Below are 15,576 nucleotides of genomic sequence, written 5' to 3' on the forward strand. Positions count from 1 at the left end.
ATTTTACATATGTGTTACATATGTAGCTTTAAGTTGTTACATGAATGTTACAAGACCCGCTCGACATCCATTGCTTTCGTCCTCTCCAAGGTTCTCATAGTCATCATTGTTACCGACGTCCCGCTGGGTGTGAGTTTTCCTTGCCCTTATGTGGGCTTACCGAGGATGTCGTAGTGGTTTGTGTTGTGGTTTGTGCCGCCCTTTGATACACTAGTGATTTAGGGCTATATAAGTAAACATTGATTGATTGATTGATATGTAGCTTTACGTTGTTACTAGAATGTTACATTTGTAGTTTTAAGTTGTTACAAGAACGTTAAATATAATTTACAAATGTAGCTTAATGTTACATGAATGCTACACATATGTTACACATGTAACTTAATGTTGGAGCATGAGCGTTCCATATGCAGCTTTAAGTTGTTACAGGAATGATACATTTGTGGCGTTATCTTGTTACATGAATGTTACATATAAGTTGAATACATCGCTTCAAGTTGTTACATGAATGTTACATATAAGTTGAATACATAGTTTTAAGTTGTTACATTAATGTTAGATATATGTTACAGATGTACGTTCATGTTGGTACATGAATGCTACATATATGTTACATTTGTAGCTTTATGTTGGTACATGAGTGTTACATATATGTTACACATGTACCTTCATGTTGGTACATGAATGCTACATATATTTACATATGTAGCTTTATGTTGGTACATGAGTGTTCCATATGTTCCATATGTAGCTTTAAGTTGTTACAAGAATGTTACACATATGTAGCTTTAAATCTGGGGTCTCAGACTTGCGGCCCGCGAGACGTTATTTTGCGTCCCGCACCTTGATATGTAAATCTAATGTTAGTGAGGCCCACGAGTTTAATATGAATGGCGCTTATATGAATGGCGCTTGACTGCGTCATATTTGCCATAATTGCCTACCCTCCCGATTTTTTGGGAGACTCCCAAAATTCAATCATTCCAGAACAATAATTCTCTCGAACATCTGTCGGTTCCCTCCCAACCAACAACGTTCAATGGGTGCCGTTTTGACACTGCCTTTAACGCCTTCTATAACCTGTACTAACAGCATTTCAGCTCAGCCATATTTTATACCTGGCTCTTGAACACAAACGTCATCAAGTGAGTCTTTATATCATTCAAACATCAAACCACATGTTGCAAACTTACGTCATGGACTGCAAGGCATACTTGATCAACAGCCATACAGGTCACACTGAGGGTGGTTGTATAAACAAGTTTAACACTGTTAAAAATATGCGCCACACTGTGAACCCACACCAAACAAGAATGACAAACACGTTTCGGGAAAACATCTGCACCGTAACACAACATAAACACAACAGAACAAATATCCTGAGTCCCATGCAGCCCTAACTCTTCCGGGCTACAATACACACCCCCACTACCACCAAAACCCGCCCTCCCACCCTCCCGCTGTGCATGGGTTGAGGTGGATAGTTAGGGCTGCAAGGTGTTCTGGGTATTTGTTCTGTTGTGCTTATGTTGTGTTACGGTGCGGACGTTCTCCCGAAATGTGTTTGTCATTCTTGTTTAGTGTGGGTTCACAGTGTGGCACATATTTGTAACACTGATAAAGTTGTTTATACGGCCACCTTCAGTGTGACCTGTATGGTTGTTGATCAAGTATGTCTTGCAGTCAAGTACATGTGTCTGTTAAAGCAACATATGACATGTGGCTGGGCCGGCACGCTGTCAATACGATGAAAAGGCGGAATCGATGAATTGTAGAGGGTTGCATAGGCAGTGCTGTCACGGCACTCCTTTAATACTGTTGGCCGTGTGACAACAAGCACACATTTCGGGAGAATGATTGTCGGGAGGTGCACCGAAATTCGTAAGTCACCTGGAAAAATTAGAAGGGTTGGCCATTCAAAGAAGGTCTATTCATTAAAAAGTGCATGTTACATTTGTTAAGAAATACTTTCTAGCGGTCCAACCTCACCCAGTTTCTGCATCGAGTGGCCCTCAGGCAAAATGAGTTTGAGACCCCTGCTTTAAATGGTTACATGAATGTTACATATGTAGCTGTAGTTTGTTGCAGGGATGTTACATATTTAGCTTTAAATAGTTACATAAATGTTACATATATGTTACACGTGTAGCTTTATGTTGGTACATGAATGCTACATATGTCACCTATGTAGGTTTATATTGGTAATTGCATGTTCCATATGTAGCTTTAAATTGTTACATATATGTTACACATGTAGCTTTATGTAGGTACATCAATCAATCAATCAATGTTTACTTATATAGCCCTAAATCACTAGTGTACCATGAATGCTATATATATGTTACACATGTAGCTTTGTTGATACATGAATGCTACATATATGTTACATGTGTAGCTGTATGTGTTTCATGAATTCTACATATATGTTACATATGTATCTTTAGGTTGGTACATGAGTGTTCCATATGTTACATTTGTAGCTTTATGTTGTTACATGAATGTTACATACATGTTACATATATAGCTTTGAATTGTTACATACATGTTACATATATGTTGCACATTTAGCTTTATGTTGGTACATGAATGCTATATATGTGTTACACATGTAGCTTTGTTGGTACATGAATGCTACATATACGTTACATATGCAGCTTCATGTTGGTACATGAATGTTACATATGTAGCTGTAGTTTGTTGCGGGAATGTTACACATGTAGCTTTAAATGGTTACCTGAATGTTACATATGTAGCTGTAGTTTGTTGCAGGAATGTTACACTTATGGTGCATATTTTGCTTTAAATAGTTACATAAATGTTACATATGTGTTACACTTGTAGCTTTATTTTGATACATGAATGCTACATATGTCAAAAATGTAGGTTTATGTTGGTATATGAATATTCCTTATGTAGCTTTAAATTGTTACATATATGTTACACATGTAGCTTTATATTGGTACGTGAATGCTACATATATGTTACACAAGTGGCTTTGTTGGTACATGAATGCTACATATATGTTACATATGTAGCTTTATGTTGGTACATGAGTGTTCCATATGTTACATATGTAGCTTTATGTTGGTACATGAGTGTTCCATACATATGTAGCTTTAAGTTGTTACATGAATGTCACATACATGTTACATGTGTAGCTTTAAATTATTACATAAATGTTACATATATGTTACACATATAGCTTTATGTTGGTACATGAATGCTACATATATGTTACATATGTAGGTGTATGTGTTTACATGAATGCTACATATATGTTACATATGTAGCTTTAAGTTGTTACAGGAATGTTACACATGTAGCTTTATGTTGTTACGTGATTGTTACATGCATGTTGTATATATTGCTTTAAATTGTTAGATTAATGTGACATGAATGTTACATATGTAGCTTTAGGTTGGTACATGAATGCTACATATATGTTACATATGTGGCTTTAGGTTGGTACATGAGTGTTCCATATGTAGCTTTATGTTGGTACATGGGTGTTCCATATGTAGCTGTAAGTTGTTACATGAATGTTATATACATGTTACATGTGTAACTTTGAACTATTACATAAATGTTACATTTATGTTACACATGTAGCTTGATGTTGGTACATGAATGCCACATATATGTAACACTTGTAGCTTTGATGGTACATAAAAGCTACATACATGTTGCATATGTAGCTTGAGGTTGGTACATGAATGCTACATATATGTTACACATGTAGCTTTGTTGGTACAGAAAAGCTACATACATGTTGCATATGTAGGTTTAGGTTGGTACATGCATGCTACATATATGTTACATATGTAGCTTTAGGTTGGTACAAGAGTGTTTCATAAGTAGCTTTATGTTGGTACACGATTGTTCCATATGTAGCTTTAAGTTGTTACATGAATGTTACATACATGTTACATATGTAGCTTTAAATTGTAACATACATGTTACATATATGTTACACATGTAGCTTTATGTTGGTACATGAATGCTACATATATGTTACATTTGTAGATGTATGTGTTTACATGAATGCTACATATATGTTACATTTGTAACTTTAAGTTGTTACAGGACTGTTACACATGTAGCTTTATGTTGTCACATGATTGTTACATAATTGTTATATATATAGCTTTAAATTGTTGGAATAATGTTACATGAATGTTACATATGTAGCTTTAGGCGGTTACATGAATGTTACATACATGAAGCTCTGATTACCTTACAGGCAACTCTATGAGGGCAGAGTTTTCCAAAACCAAGAGGAGGCTGAATCCTCCGAAGCAAAGCGACGACGTCCAGATGTTTGATGCGACCTCTGAGCGAGACAACAACAACAACAACACACAAGCTGACCTCACCATGTTGTCATAATCAGAAGTATGCGCGCCCCCTCGTCATGGCTGACTGTGTCATACTTGGCTTCAGGGTCGTACTCCGACCAGATCCTCTTGAACTCGTCCAGGTGATGTGGACCCAGAATAGACCAATCGCGTGTCAGGTAGTCAAAGTTGTCCATGATGACGGCCACAAACAAGTTGATGATCTGGTCAGTACACACACACACATTGTTATTATCCCGTGTGTGTTTGTCTGTGTGTATGTATGTGTGTGTGTGTGTGTGTGTGTGTGTGCATGCACCAGGAAAGCACAAAGCATGAAGAAGCTGATGAAGTAAACAATAGCAAAGTTGCTCCCACAGGTGAACTCCTCTCCTGGCTCAGAGTCGGACTCGGGATCGCAGCGTTTCCCTGGAAGACTGGCCAACATGATCTCCTGCCACGCCTCACCAGTCGCACACCTGCAGTGCACACACACACACGCACACAAACACGCACCCACACACTGAGTAAGAGGCTGACTTTGATGATATACAAACCCCGTTTCCATATGAGTTGGGAAATTGTCTTAGATGTAAAATGAAAACGGAATACAATGATTTGCAAATCATTTTCAACCCATATTCAGTTGAATATGCTACAAAGACAACATATTTGATGTTCAAACTGATAAACATTTTTTTTGTGTGCAAATAATCATTAACTTTTGAATTTGATGCCAGCAACACGTGACAAAGAAGTTGGGAAAGGTGGCAATAAATACTGATAAAGTTGAGGAATGCTCATCAAACACTTATATGGAGCATCCCACAAGTGTGCAGGCTAATTGGGAACAGGTGGGTGCCATGATTGGGTATAAAAGCAGCTTCCATGAAATGCTAAGAAATTCACAAACAAGGATGGGGCGAGGGTCACCACTTTGCAAGCAAATTGTCAAACAGTTTTAGAACAACATTTCTCAAAGAGCTATTGCAAGGAATTTAGGGATTTTACCATCTACGGTCCGTAAAATCATTAAAAAGTTAAGAGAATCTGGAGAAATCACTGCACGTAAGCGATGATATTACGGACTTTTGATCCCTCAGGCGGTACTGCATCAAAAACCGACATCAGTATGTAAAGGATATCACCACATAGGCTCACTTCATAAAACCACTATCAGTAAATACAGTTGGTCGCTACATCTGTAAGTGATGTAGCGACCAACTGTACTAGGAAAAGCTAAACCCATTTATCAACAATATCCTGAAACGGCGCCGGCTTGGCTGGGCCCAAGCTCACTTAAGATGGACCGATGCAAAGTGGAAAGGTGTTCTGTGGTCTGACGAGTCCACATTTCAAATTATATTTGGAAACAGAGGACGTGGTGTCCTCCAGAACAAAGAGGAAAATAACCATTCGGATTCTTATAGGCACAAAGTTCAAAAGCCAGCCTGTGTGATGGTATGGGGGTGTATTAGTGCCCAGGGCATGGGTAACTTACACATTTGTGAAGGCACCATTAATGCTGAAAGGTCCATACAGGTTTTGGAGCAACATTATGTTGTCATCCAAGCAACGTTATCATGGACGCCCCTGCTTATTTCAGCAAGACAAGTGTTACAACAGCGTCGCTTCATAAAAAAAAAGAGTGCAGGTACTTTCCTGGCCCGCCTGCAGTCCAGACCTGTCTCTCATCGAAAATGTGTGGCGCATTATGAAGTGTAAAATAAGACAGCGGAGACCCCAGGCTGTTGAACGACTAAAGCTGTACATAAAACAAGAATGGGAAAGAATTCCACTTTCAAAGCTTCAACAATTAGTTTCCTCATTTCCCAAACGTTTATTGAGTGTTGTTAAAAGAAAAGGTGATGTAACACAGTGGTGAACATGCCCTTTCCCAACTACTTTGGCACGTGTTGCAGCCATGAAATTCTAAGTTGATTATTATTTGCAAAAAAAAAAAAAAAGTTTATGAGTTGGAACATCAAATATGTTGTCTTTGTAGTGCATTCAACTGAATATGGGTTGAAAAGAATTTGAAAATCATTGTATTCCGTTTATATTTACATCTAACACAATTCCCCAACTCATTTGGAAACGGGCTTTTTAGATCAGGTGATGAAAAGCACCTGACCTGAAGAGGAGGAGAACGGCCTGTGGAAAAGTCTGAAAGTTGTTGTTCCTGTTGATCTGCGTGTGATCTTGCATGGCGATCTTTCCAAACGTCTGACGGAGACAAGTCGCACCACACGTGTGACCGCACTGATGACCCCCCCACGCCTGCGCCAGGTGTGCCACCAGCTCACCTGCATGCCGATGACGGCGTAGATGAAGAAGATCATGGCGATGAGCAGGGCGACGTACGGCAGTGCCTGCGGGGACACGCGAGACGCTGTTAGCGAGCGCGGCTGGGGAGTCGCCGCCTAAGCCCCGCCCTCACACCTGCAGGGACTTGATGAAGGTCCAGAGGAGCGTGCGAATGCCCTCCCCTTTGCTCAGCAGCTTGACCAACCGCATCACTCGGAAGAGGCGGAAGAAGGTGATGGACACTCGGGAGCTGTCCTCGCCGCTCTGTGGCACACGCGGAACGGACAATCAGCTCGCTGTGCACGTGCACGTGCACGCACACGCACACACACACATATTCACACACACACACGTACGCTGAACTCTGTGACCACGATGTCCACCACGCTGCCGACCACGATGAGCGCGTCAAAGGAGTTCCACGCGTCCACAAAGTAATGCTGCAAGGGAGACTGTTGTTACCAGATGATTGATAGATGATTCTATTTTTAAAAAACATCTATACATACCATAAACCTTCATATCTTTATTCTCAGCTGTTGCTTGCCAGTGACAGTCACAACTACGGTGCCAGGCTAGCCCTAAGAGGTGCTCTCACCCGTCTTAAACCCAAAAGTGATGTTTTGAGAAAGACTGTAATGTATACGGCAATCACTTACTGGAATAGACTTCCACAATATCTGCTACCAATTACCAGCATAGTGGGTTTTAAGAATACACTAAGAGGAGAAGTATTGCGGAAAGAGATGATTCTAGATCAGGGGTCCCCAACGCGGTGCCCGCGGGCACCAGGTAGCCCGTAAGGACCAGATGAGTAGCCCGCTGGCCTGTTCTAAAAATAGCTCAAATAACAGCTCTTACCAGTGAGCTGCTTCTATTTTTTGAATTTTGTTTATTTATTAGCAAGCTGGTCTTGCTTTGCTCGACATTTTTAATTCTAAGAGAGACAAAACTCAAATAGAATTTGAAAATCCAAGAAAATATTTGAAAGACTTGGTCTTCACTTGTTTAAATAAATTCATTTATTTTTTTTACTTTGCTTCTTATAACTTTCAGAAAGACAATTTTAGAGAAAAAATACAATCTTAAAAATGATTTTAGGATTTTTAAACACATATATCTTTTTACCTTTTAAATTCCTTCCTCTTCTTTCCTGACAATTTAAATCAATGTTCAAGTAATTTTTTTATTGTAAAGAATAATAAATACATTTTAATTAAATTTTTCATTTTAGCTTCTGTTTTTTCGACAAATAATATATGTGAAATATTTCTTCAAACTTATTATGATTAAAATTCACAAAAATTATTCTGGCAAATCTAGAAAATCTGTAGAATCTAATTTAAATCTTATTTCAAAGTATTTTGAATTTCTTTTAAAATGTTGTGGGAAATCGAGAAGAAATAATGATTTGTCTTTGTTGGAAATATAGCTTGGTCCAATTTGTTATATATTCTAACAAAGTGCAGATTGGATTTTAACCTATTTAAAACATGTCATCAAAATTCTAAAATTATTCTTAATCAGGAAAAATTACTAATGATGTTCCATAAATTATTTTCTTCATTTTTTTCAAAAAGATTCAAATTAGCTAGTTTTTCTCTTCATTTTTTGGTTGAATTTTGAATTTTAAAGAGTCGAAATTGAAGATAAACTGTTTCAAAATTTAATTTTCATTTTTTTCGTGTTTTCTCCTCTTTTAAACCGTTCAGTTGTTTTTTTCATCATTTATTTTCTACAAAAAACCTTCCGTAAAAGGAAAAAAAATGCACTACAGAATGACAGACAGAAATACCAGTTTTTTAATCTATATAGATTTATTTATTAAAGGTAAATTGAGCAAACTGGCTATTTCTGGCAATTTATTTAAGTGTGTATCAAACTGGTAGCCCTTCGCATTAATCAGTACCCAAGAAGTAGCTCTTGTTTTCAAAAAGGTTGGCGACCCCTGTTCTAGATTGTATCTAATGTCATGACTGTTTTTATTGACTATTGAGTATTTTATTGATTATGAGATACGCAGTAGAAAATGGATGGATGGTACTTTTTCGTCACTTATTGTTTGTCTTTGGTACACTAATGCAGTGCTTCTCAACCTTTTTTCAGTGACGTACCCCCTGTGAACATTTTTTTTTATTCAAGTACCCCCTAATCAGAACAAAGCATTTTTGGTTGAAAAAAAGAGATGAAGTAAAATATAGCACTATGTCATCAGTTTCTGATTTATTAAATTATATAACAGTGCAAAATATTGCTCATTTGTAGTGGTCTTTCTTGAACTATTTGGGAAAAAAGATATAAAAATAACTACAAACTTGTTGACTGCACCTAAAAATTCTGTCCATAAAAGTTATGAACTGAATGGGTGACAAAGGACAGCCTTGTCCTTTGTCACCCATTCTGCGCCAAGAATTTCTAGGCGCAGTCAAGGCGTTGAGGGGTTCCGATTTGTTGGCCGCGGGATTAGGTCTCTGCTTTTTGCAGATGATGTGGTCCTGATGGCTTCATCTGGCCGGGATCTTCAGCTCTCACCGGATCGGTTCGCAGCCGAGTGTGAAGCGACAGGAATGAGAATCAGCACCTCCAAGTCCGAGTCCATGGTTCTCGTCCGGAAAAGAGGTGGAGTGCCATATCCGGGTTGGGGAAGAGACCCTGCCCCAAGTGGAGGAGTTCAAGTACCTAGGAGTCTTGTTCACGAGTGGGGGAAGAGTGGATTGTGAGATCGACAGGCGGATCGGTGCGGCGTCTTCAGTAATGCGGACGCTGTATCGATCAGTTGTGGTGAAGAAGGAGCTGAGCCGGAAGGCAAAGCTCTCAATTTACCGGTCGATCTATGTTCCCATCCTCACATATGGTCATGAGCTTTGGGTCATGACCGAAAGCATAAGATCACGGGTACAAGCGGCCGAAATGAGTTTCCTCCGCCGGGTGGCGGGGCTCTCCCTTAGAGATAGGGTGAGAAGCTCTGCCATCCGGGAGGAGCTCAAAGTAAAGCCGCTGCTCCTCCACATCGAGAGGAGCCAGATGAGGTGGTTCGGGCATCTGGTCAGGATGCCACCCGAACGCCTCCCGAGGGAGGTGTTTAGGGCACATCCAACCGGTAGGAGGCCACGGGGAAGACCCAAGACACGTTGGGAAGACTATATCTCCCGGCTGGCTTGGGAACGCCTCGGGATCCCCTGGGAAGAGCTAGACGAAGTGGCTGGGGAGAGGGAAGTCTGGGCTTCCCTGCTTAGGCTGCTACCCCCGCGACCCGACCTCGGATAAGCGGAAGAAGATGGATGGATGGATGGATGGATGGATGGATGGATACAAACTTGTTGAAAAATAAACAAGTGATTCAATTATAAATAAAGATTTCTACACATAGAGGTAATCATCAACTTAAAGTGCCCTCTTTGGGGATTGTAATAGATATTAATCTTGGTTCATGAACTTAATTCTTAACATTTCTTCACAAAAAAAGAAATATTTAACATTAATATTTATGGAACATGTCCACAAAAAATCTAGCTGTCAACACTGAATATCGCATTGTTGCATTTCTTTTCACAGTTTATGAACTTACATTCATATTTTGTTGAAGTATTATTCAATAAATATATTTATAAAGGATTTTTGAATTGTTGCTATTTTTAGAATTTTTCTAAAAAAATCTCACGTACCCCTTGGCATACCTTCAAGTACCCCCAGGGGTACGTGTACCCCCATTTGAGAACCACTGCACTAATGTGTATATTTTTGGCCATTGGTTCTTTGTTTTATTTGTGCAAAAATATATATATGTATTTTTATATTGTTATTTTATTATCTTTGGTATGAAAATTATTATGTAACATAAGTTAATATTTTTTTGGGGGGTTCTTTGTCGTTGCTATTTTTGTATTATGACATTTTATTATTGTATCATGTTGTACTGCATTTGAATCTTTTGTTTTGCGATTGTGTGATGTTTTTTGCCTGGACCCCAGGAAGAATAGTCTCCACTGCGGTGTCGACTAATGGGGATCCTTAATAAACTAAAACTAAACTAAACTAAATTACCACGGAAACACTTCCTGCGCAAACACGGGCGCCGCGCCTCACCCTGAGTCGTAGCGCGAGGAGCTTGAGCAGCATTTCCACCGTGAAGAGTCCGGTGAAGACCATGTTGAGGATGTCCATGATGTCGCTGAACGTCTTGGACTGCTCGTAGTGCTGCACGCGTGCAGAACGTACGCATAATGAATCACTCCGCCCCCACTTCTCGCCTAGCCTGGAGTTTACCTGGACGGCCAGCGTGACGGTGTTGAGCAGGATGAGCACGAACATGACGTATTCGAAGCAGGTGGAGTTGATGATGGACCAGAACTTGTACTGGACCGGGTTCTTAGGGATGTAGAGCTTGAGAGGCTGGGCTTTAAGGGCGTACTCCACGCACTGGCGCTGTGGACGACACAGGGAAGAAGAGGACTTGAGCGCGGGCGTTCCGCGTGTGCGGGAGAGATTCGGGTGGAGGCGGGTCACCTGGTTCTTGTCCAGCTCGCAGTTCTTGTACTCCTGCTCGCCCTGCTCCCTGAAGGTGATGATGACGAAGCCCACGAAGATGTTCATCATGAAGAAGGCGATGATGATGATATAGACGATGAAGAAAATGGAGATCTCCACGCGGTAGTTGTAGATGGGACCAGAGTTCTCCCCGTTGGCGTCGATGGCCTTGTACAGCAGGCTGTTGGGGGGGGGCGGAGCTTCAAGGTTTAAAGCCGTGCACACACACACACATCGGGATGGGTACCGTTCACATTTGAACTGGTACAGTACCAATTCCCAGTACCTAGGAATCGATGCAGGTACCAATTTAAAGTACTTTTGTGTATGTTAATAAATACGATTTGTTTTTGAAAATAAAATAAAAAATTTTATTGCAACATTTATGGAGCTTAATGCGTGCCTTTATTACAAAAGCTTTTTTTGGAGACTGAATTTTTTGTGTCAATCAATCAAATCAATGTTTATTTACATAGCCCTAAATCACAAGTGTTTCAAAATGGCTGACATATGTAGCTTTAAGTTGTTACAGGAATGTTACATATTTAGCTTTATGTTGTCACATGATTGTTACATACATGTTATAAATATATATAGTTTTAAATTGTTAGATAAATGTAACATTAATGGTACACAGCAGCAGGTACTGCTGCACCATACATGCTGCTGTAACAATCATGTAGCAACTTAAAGCTACATATGGAACACGGGCGTTCTTTCTCCGCTGCGGGCGCGCCTCCTTGCGCATGCAGACAATCTGCAACAAACACACCTGCCCCTGATGAGCAATTTGCCTTCATAAGCCAGCACAACCTGAGATTTGGTGCTAGAATGTAGTTTCTCGTACCGAGTTTTATTGTATTTATTTGGATTTAAACATACGTGTTTAAATCCAACGGCATCCTAGTTTCAGAGCACACATAAGGGCAAGGAAAAACTCACAACCCAGTGGGATGTCAATGTGAATGACTATGACAAACCTTAGAGAGGACCGCAGATGTGGGTGACCGCCCCCACCCCCCCATCTAGGGGAGACCGGATGCAATGGACGTCGAGTGGGTCTAACATAATATTGTGAAAGTACAGTCCATAGTGGCTCTGACATAATATTGAGAGTCCAGTCCATGGTAGGGCCAGCAGGAGACCATCCCGAGCGGAGACGGGTCAGCAGCGCAGAGATATCCCCAACCGATGCACAGGCGGTGCACAGTTCACCCCCGTTAACTGAATTTATGCTGACATCTTCATAGAATAAAAATTTGTTAGCAAAATGTTTGTGTTTAAAAATTTTAATTGTTAAAAAACATTTAGTGCGGAAAAATTCAAAGTAAAAATATTTAACATGGTCCTATTTATCACAATATTCCTGTCACGTGACTGCAAACTTGACACCTCATTGGCTGGTTCTGAGGCAAGATCGATTGCTTCAGCCTTAATTCACTGGTAGGAAGTGTATAGTTTTGAAGCAATTAATATTTCTGCAATGAATGTATTTTTCCACTGAATTTTTACATATTTAATAATTGGTATTATTATATTTATTATTAAATATTGACATATTATCTATTTATATTATTATTGTCATTATTATTACGGCCACGGGCACTCTCTCTTCGCTGTGGGCGCGCCTTCTCGCGCCTGCAGACAATCTGCAATCAACACACTTTCTGCTGTTGAGCGACCTGCCTTCATAACCCAGTGCAACCTGAGATCTTTTGCCAGAAAGTAGCTTCTCGTACCTAGTACAGTATGCCCACACGTCTCTAGCTTGCCCACATGTGCATACTCTCTCAGTCTCCTCCCTCCCTGTCATGCTCATTGTCTCTTGTGTTGTGTCGTCCCCCAGCTTCCCATCATTCTTCCTTGTCGTCAGGTTGTGTGTCTCGTCATCTTGGACATCCTGTGGAATTCCCCCTTGCCTTCCTGGATTTCGACCTCACGCCTGCCCACCGACCACGACGCCACACTCCTGCCCTCCGACGCTCGAGCCTGCCTTGCCCCTATTGGACTTCCGCTTGGATCTCAATACGCACACTCAACACCCTATGACAACCACGCTCAGATAAGTGTCACACTTAGTCACACTGTATCTCTTTGTTATAATTACACAACGCACTTACACAATAAGCTGTCGTTAAAACGCGCTGACAGCTAACGACATCATCGCTTCTCTGTAGTCTTCTTCTCCTGCTGTCCTGTCCCAAAAATTCAGTTAACCGCCACAGATATTTAAAAATGTGCTTATTATGATGACACCTGGCAGCACGACGGAGCAGGGGTTAGTGCATGTGCCTCACAATACGAAGGTCCTAAGTAGTCTTGGGTTCAATCCCAGGCTCGGGATCTTTCTGTGTGGAGTTTGCATGTTCTCCCCGTGACTGTGTGGGTTCCCTCCGGCTTCCTCCCACCGCCAAAATCATGCACCTGTCATGATCCGTGGTCCAGATCATGTTTAGTTTAGGTATGTTCTGTTAGTTTTGGACTTCTTTAGTTCTTGGTTGCACTTCTTTGTTTGTTTTGTCACCATGGTTACTTATGATTTTCACCTGCCTCTGTTTGGGACACACCTGTGTCTAACCAAGAGACACTATTTAAAGCTGCCTTTTTGATCACTCGTCCTGGCTTTCTTGTTTGAGGTAAGCAACAGTCACGTTTATGTATAACTATTCTAGACTCTGTGCTAAGTTGTTGGGTTAGCTTCCCGTGCGTTTGGCACGCTTTTCTTTTGTTTGTTTCTGTCTGTTTGGTATGGTGTATTATTTATTAAGAATAAATCATATCCTACCTTCACGTTTTTGTCCGGAATGTCTGTGTTGCATTGGAGGAACGATCCCGCATAAAGATGCGACCCCAACGTGACAGCACCTCCGGATAGGTTGATTGGCAACACTAAATTGGCCCTAGTGTGTGAATGTGAATGTTGTCTGTCTATCTGTGTTGGCCCTGCGATGAGCTGGCGACTTGTCCAGGGTGTAGGCCGCCTTCCGCCCGAATGCAGCTAAGATAGGCTCCAGCACCCCCCGCAACCCCAAAAGGGACAAGCGGTAGAAAAATGGATGGATGGGAATAACTGCTGTCCAGTTTTTATACTTTGCCTGACAATAACATTTATGAGTTGCAATGACAGTCGCAAGTCCGAGACGTTAGATGGCAGTAGTGTATGGTTTATGGTGTGTTGGCTAGTCCGTTATAGTCTTTGCTGGAACTAGTATTTTGTTGCGCCCTACAAAGTGTTAATAGTGTGAGTATTGTACATATCACACACCAGCTGTTTGATTGCAACTTACAGTGTAGTTGTAGTTTTCTTCCAAAAAATTGGAGGTGTTTAAATCCATCCATTTTCTACCGCTTGTCCCTTTTGGGGTCGCGGAGGGTGCTGGAGCCTATCAGCTGCATTCGGGCGGACGGTGGTGTACACCCTGGACAAGTCGCCACCTCATCGCAGGGCCAACACAGCGAGACAGACAACATTCACACTCACATTCACACACTAGGGCCAATTTAGTGTTGCCAATCAACCTATCCCCAGGTCCATCCATCCATTTTCTACCGCTTATTCCCTTTCGGTGTCGCGGGGGGCGCTGGCGCCTATCTCAGCTACAATCGGGCGGAAGTCGGGGTACACCCTGGACAAGTCGCCACCTCATCGCAGGGCCAACACAGATAGACAGACAACATTCACACTCACATTCACACACTAGGGCCAATTTAGTGTTGCCAATCAACCTATCCCCAGGTGCATGTCTTTGAAAGTGGGAGGAAGCCGGAGTACCCGGAGGGAACCCACGCATTCACGGGGAGGACATACAAACTCCACACAGAAAGATCCCGAGCCTGGATTTGAACCCAGGACTGCAGGACCTTCGTATTGTGAGGCAGACGCACTAACCCCTCTGCCACCGTGAAGCCCCATATCCCCAGGTAAAATTGTTAATCAGTAGCACGTCAATAGCAAAGCCAATGTATATTAGCATCAAGCTGGCACATTTTTGGACAACTACAGCCTTACTTAACTGACATCGAAGCATTTTTTGAGTGAATTGCTTTGTTGGCACTCGAGGTAGTTTGACTGAGTCCGCTCTCAGTGCTGCTGGAGTGATCTCCAAGTGGCGAAAGTGTAACACGGCACCGCTGGATTTTACATGAATCGGTCCACTTTAGGACTGGCGGGATTCGGTCAGCGCCAAAAAAAAAAGTTGCGTATTCGGTACCCATCCCTTTACACACACAGAATACTCACGCAGGCCAGCCCTCAAAGGTGGACACGGTGAAGAGCGCCATCATTCCCATCAGCACGTTGTCAAAGTTAAAGTCACTGTTGTGCCAGATTCTCTCTCGCACCATCGGATGGTTCACGTCGCCATCTTTGTACACCACAAAGGTCCCTCTGCGTGCACACACACACACG

General features: G+C 41.5%; 1 protein-coding gene across 2 annotated transcripts in view; it reads right to left on the reverse strand.

Moving 5' to 3' along the window:
- Positions 1 to 15,576, reverse strand: part of cacna1fb (calcium channel, voltage-dependent, L type, alpha 1F subunit) — a 74,474-nt gene that overhangs the window by 11,183 nt on the left and 47,715 nt on the right. For both annotated transcript variants that reach the window (XM_061889959.1, XM_061889958.1), the window contains exons 28-38: positions 15,409 to 15,555; positions 11,148 to 11,349; positions 10,908 to 11,066; positions 10,728 to 10,838; positions 6,998 to 7,081; positions 6,777 to 6,905; positions 6,641 to 6,706; positions 6,469 to 6,560; positions 4,654 to 4,813; positions 4,431 to 4,558; positions 4,234 to 4,330 (exon numbers count right to left, since the gene is read on the reverse strand). In XM_061889959.1, coding sequence (XP_061745943.1) covers positions 4,234 to 4,330; positions 4,431 to 4,558; positions 4,654 to 4,813; positions 6,469 to 6,560; positions 6,641 to 6,706; positions 6,777 to 6,905; positions 6,998 to 7,081; positions 10,728 to 10,838; positions 10,908 to 11,066; positions 11,148 to 11,349; positions 15,409 to 15,555 — 1,375 coding nt within the window. The remainder of the gene's footprint in view (positions 1 to 4,233; positions 4,331 to 4,430; positions 4,559 to 4,653; positions 4,814 to 6,468; positions 6,561 to 6,640; positions 6,707 to 6,776; positions 6,906 to 6,997; positions 7,082 to 10,727; positions 10,839 to 10,907; positions 11,067 to 11,147; positions 11,350 to 15,408; positions 15,556 to 15,576) is intronic.

This window comes from Nerophis ophidion, linkage group LG27, assembly GCF_033978795.1.
Source record: "Nerophis ophidion isolate RoL-2023_Sa linkage group LG27, RoL_Noph_v1.0, whole genome shotgun sequence".
Lineage (NCBI taxonomy): Eukaryota > Metazoa > Chordata > Actinopteri > Syngnathiformes > Syngnathidae > Nerophis > Nerophis ophidion.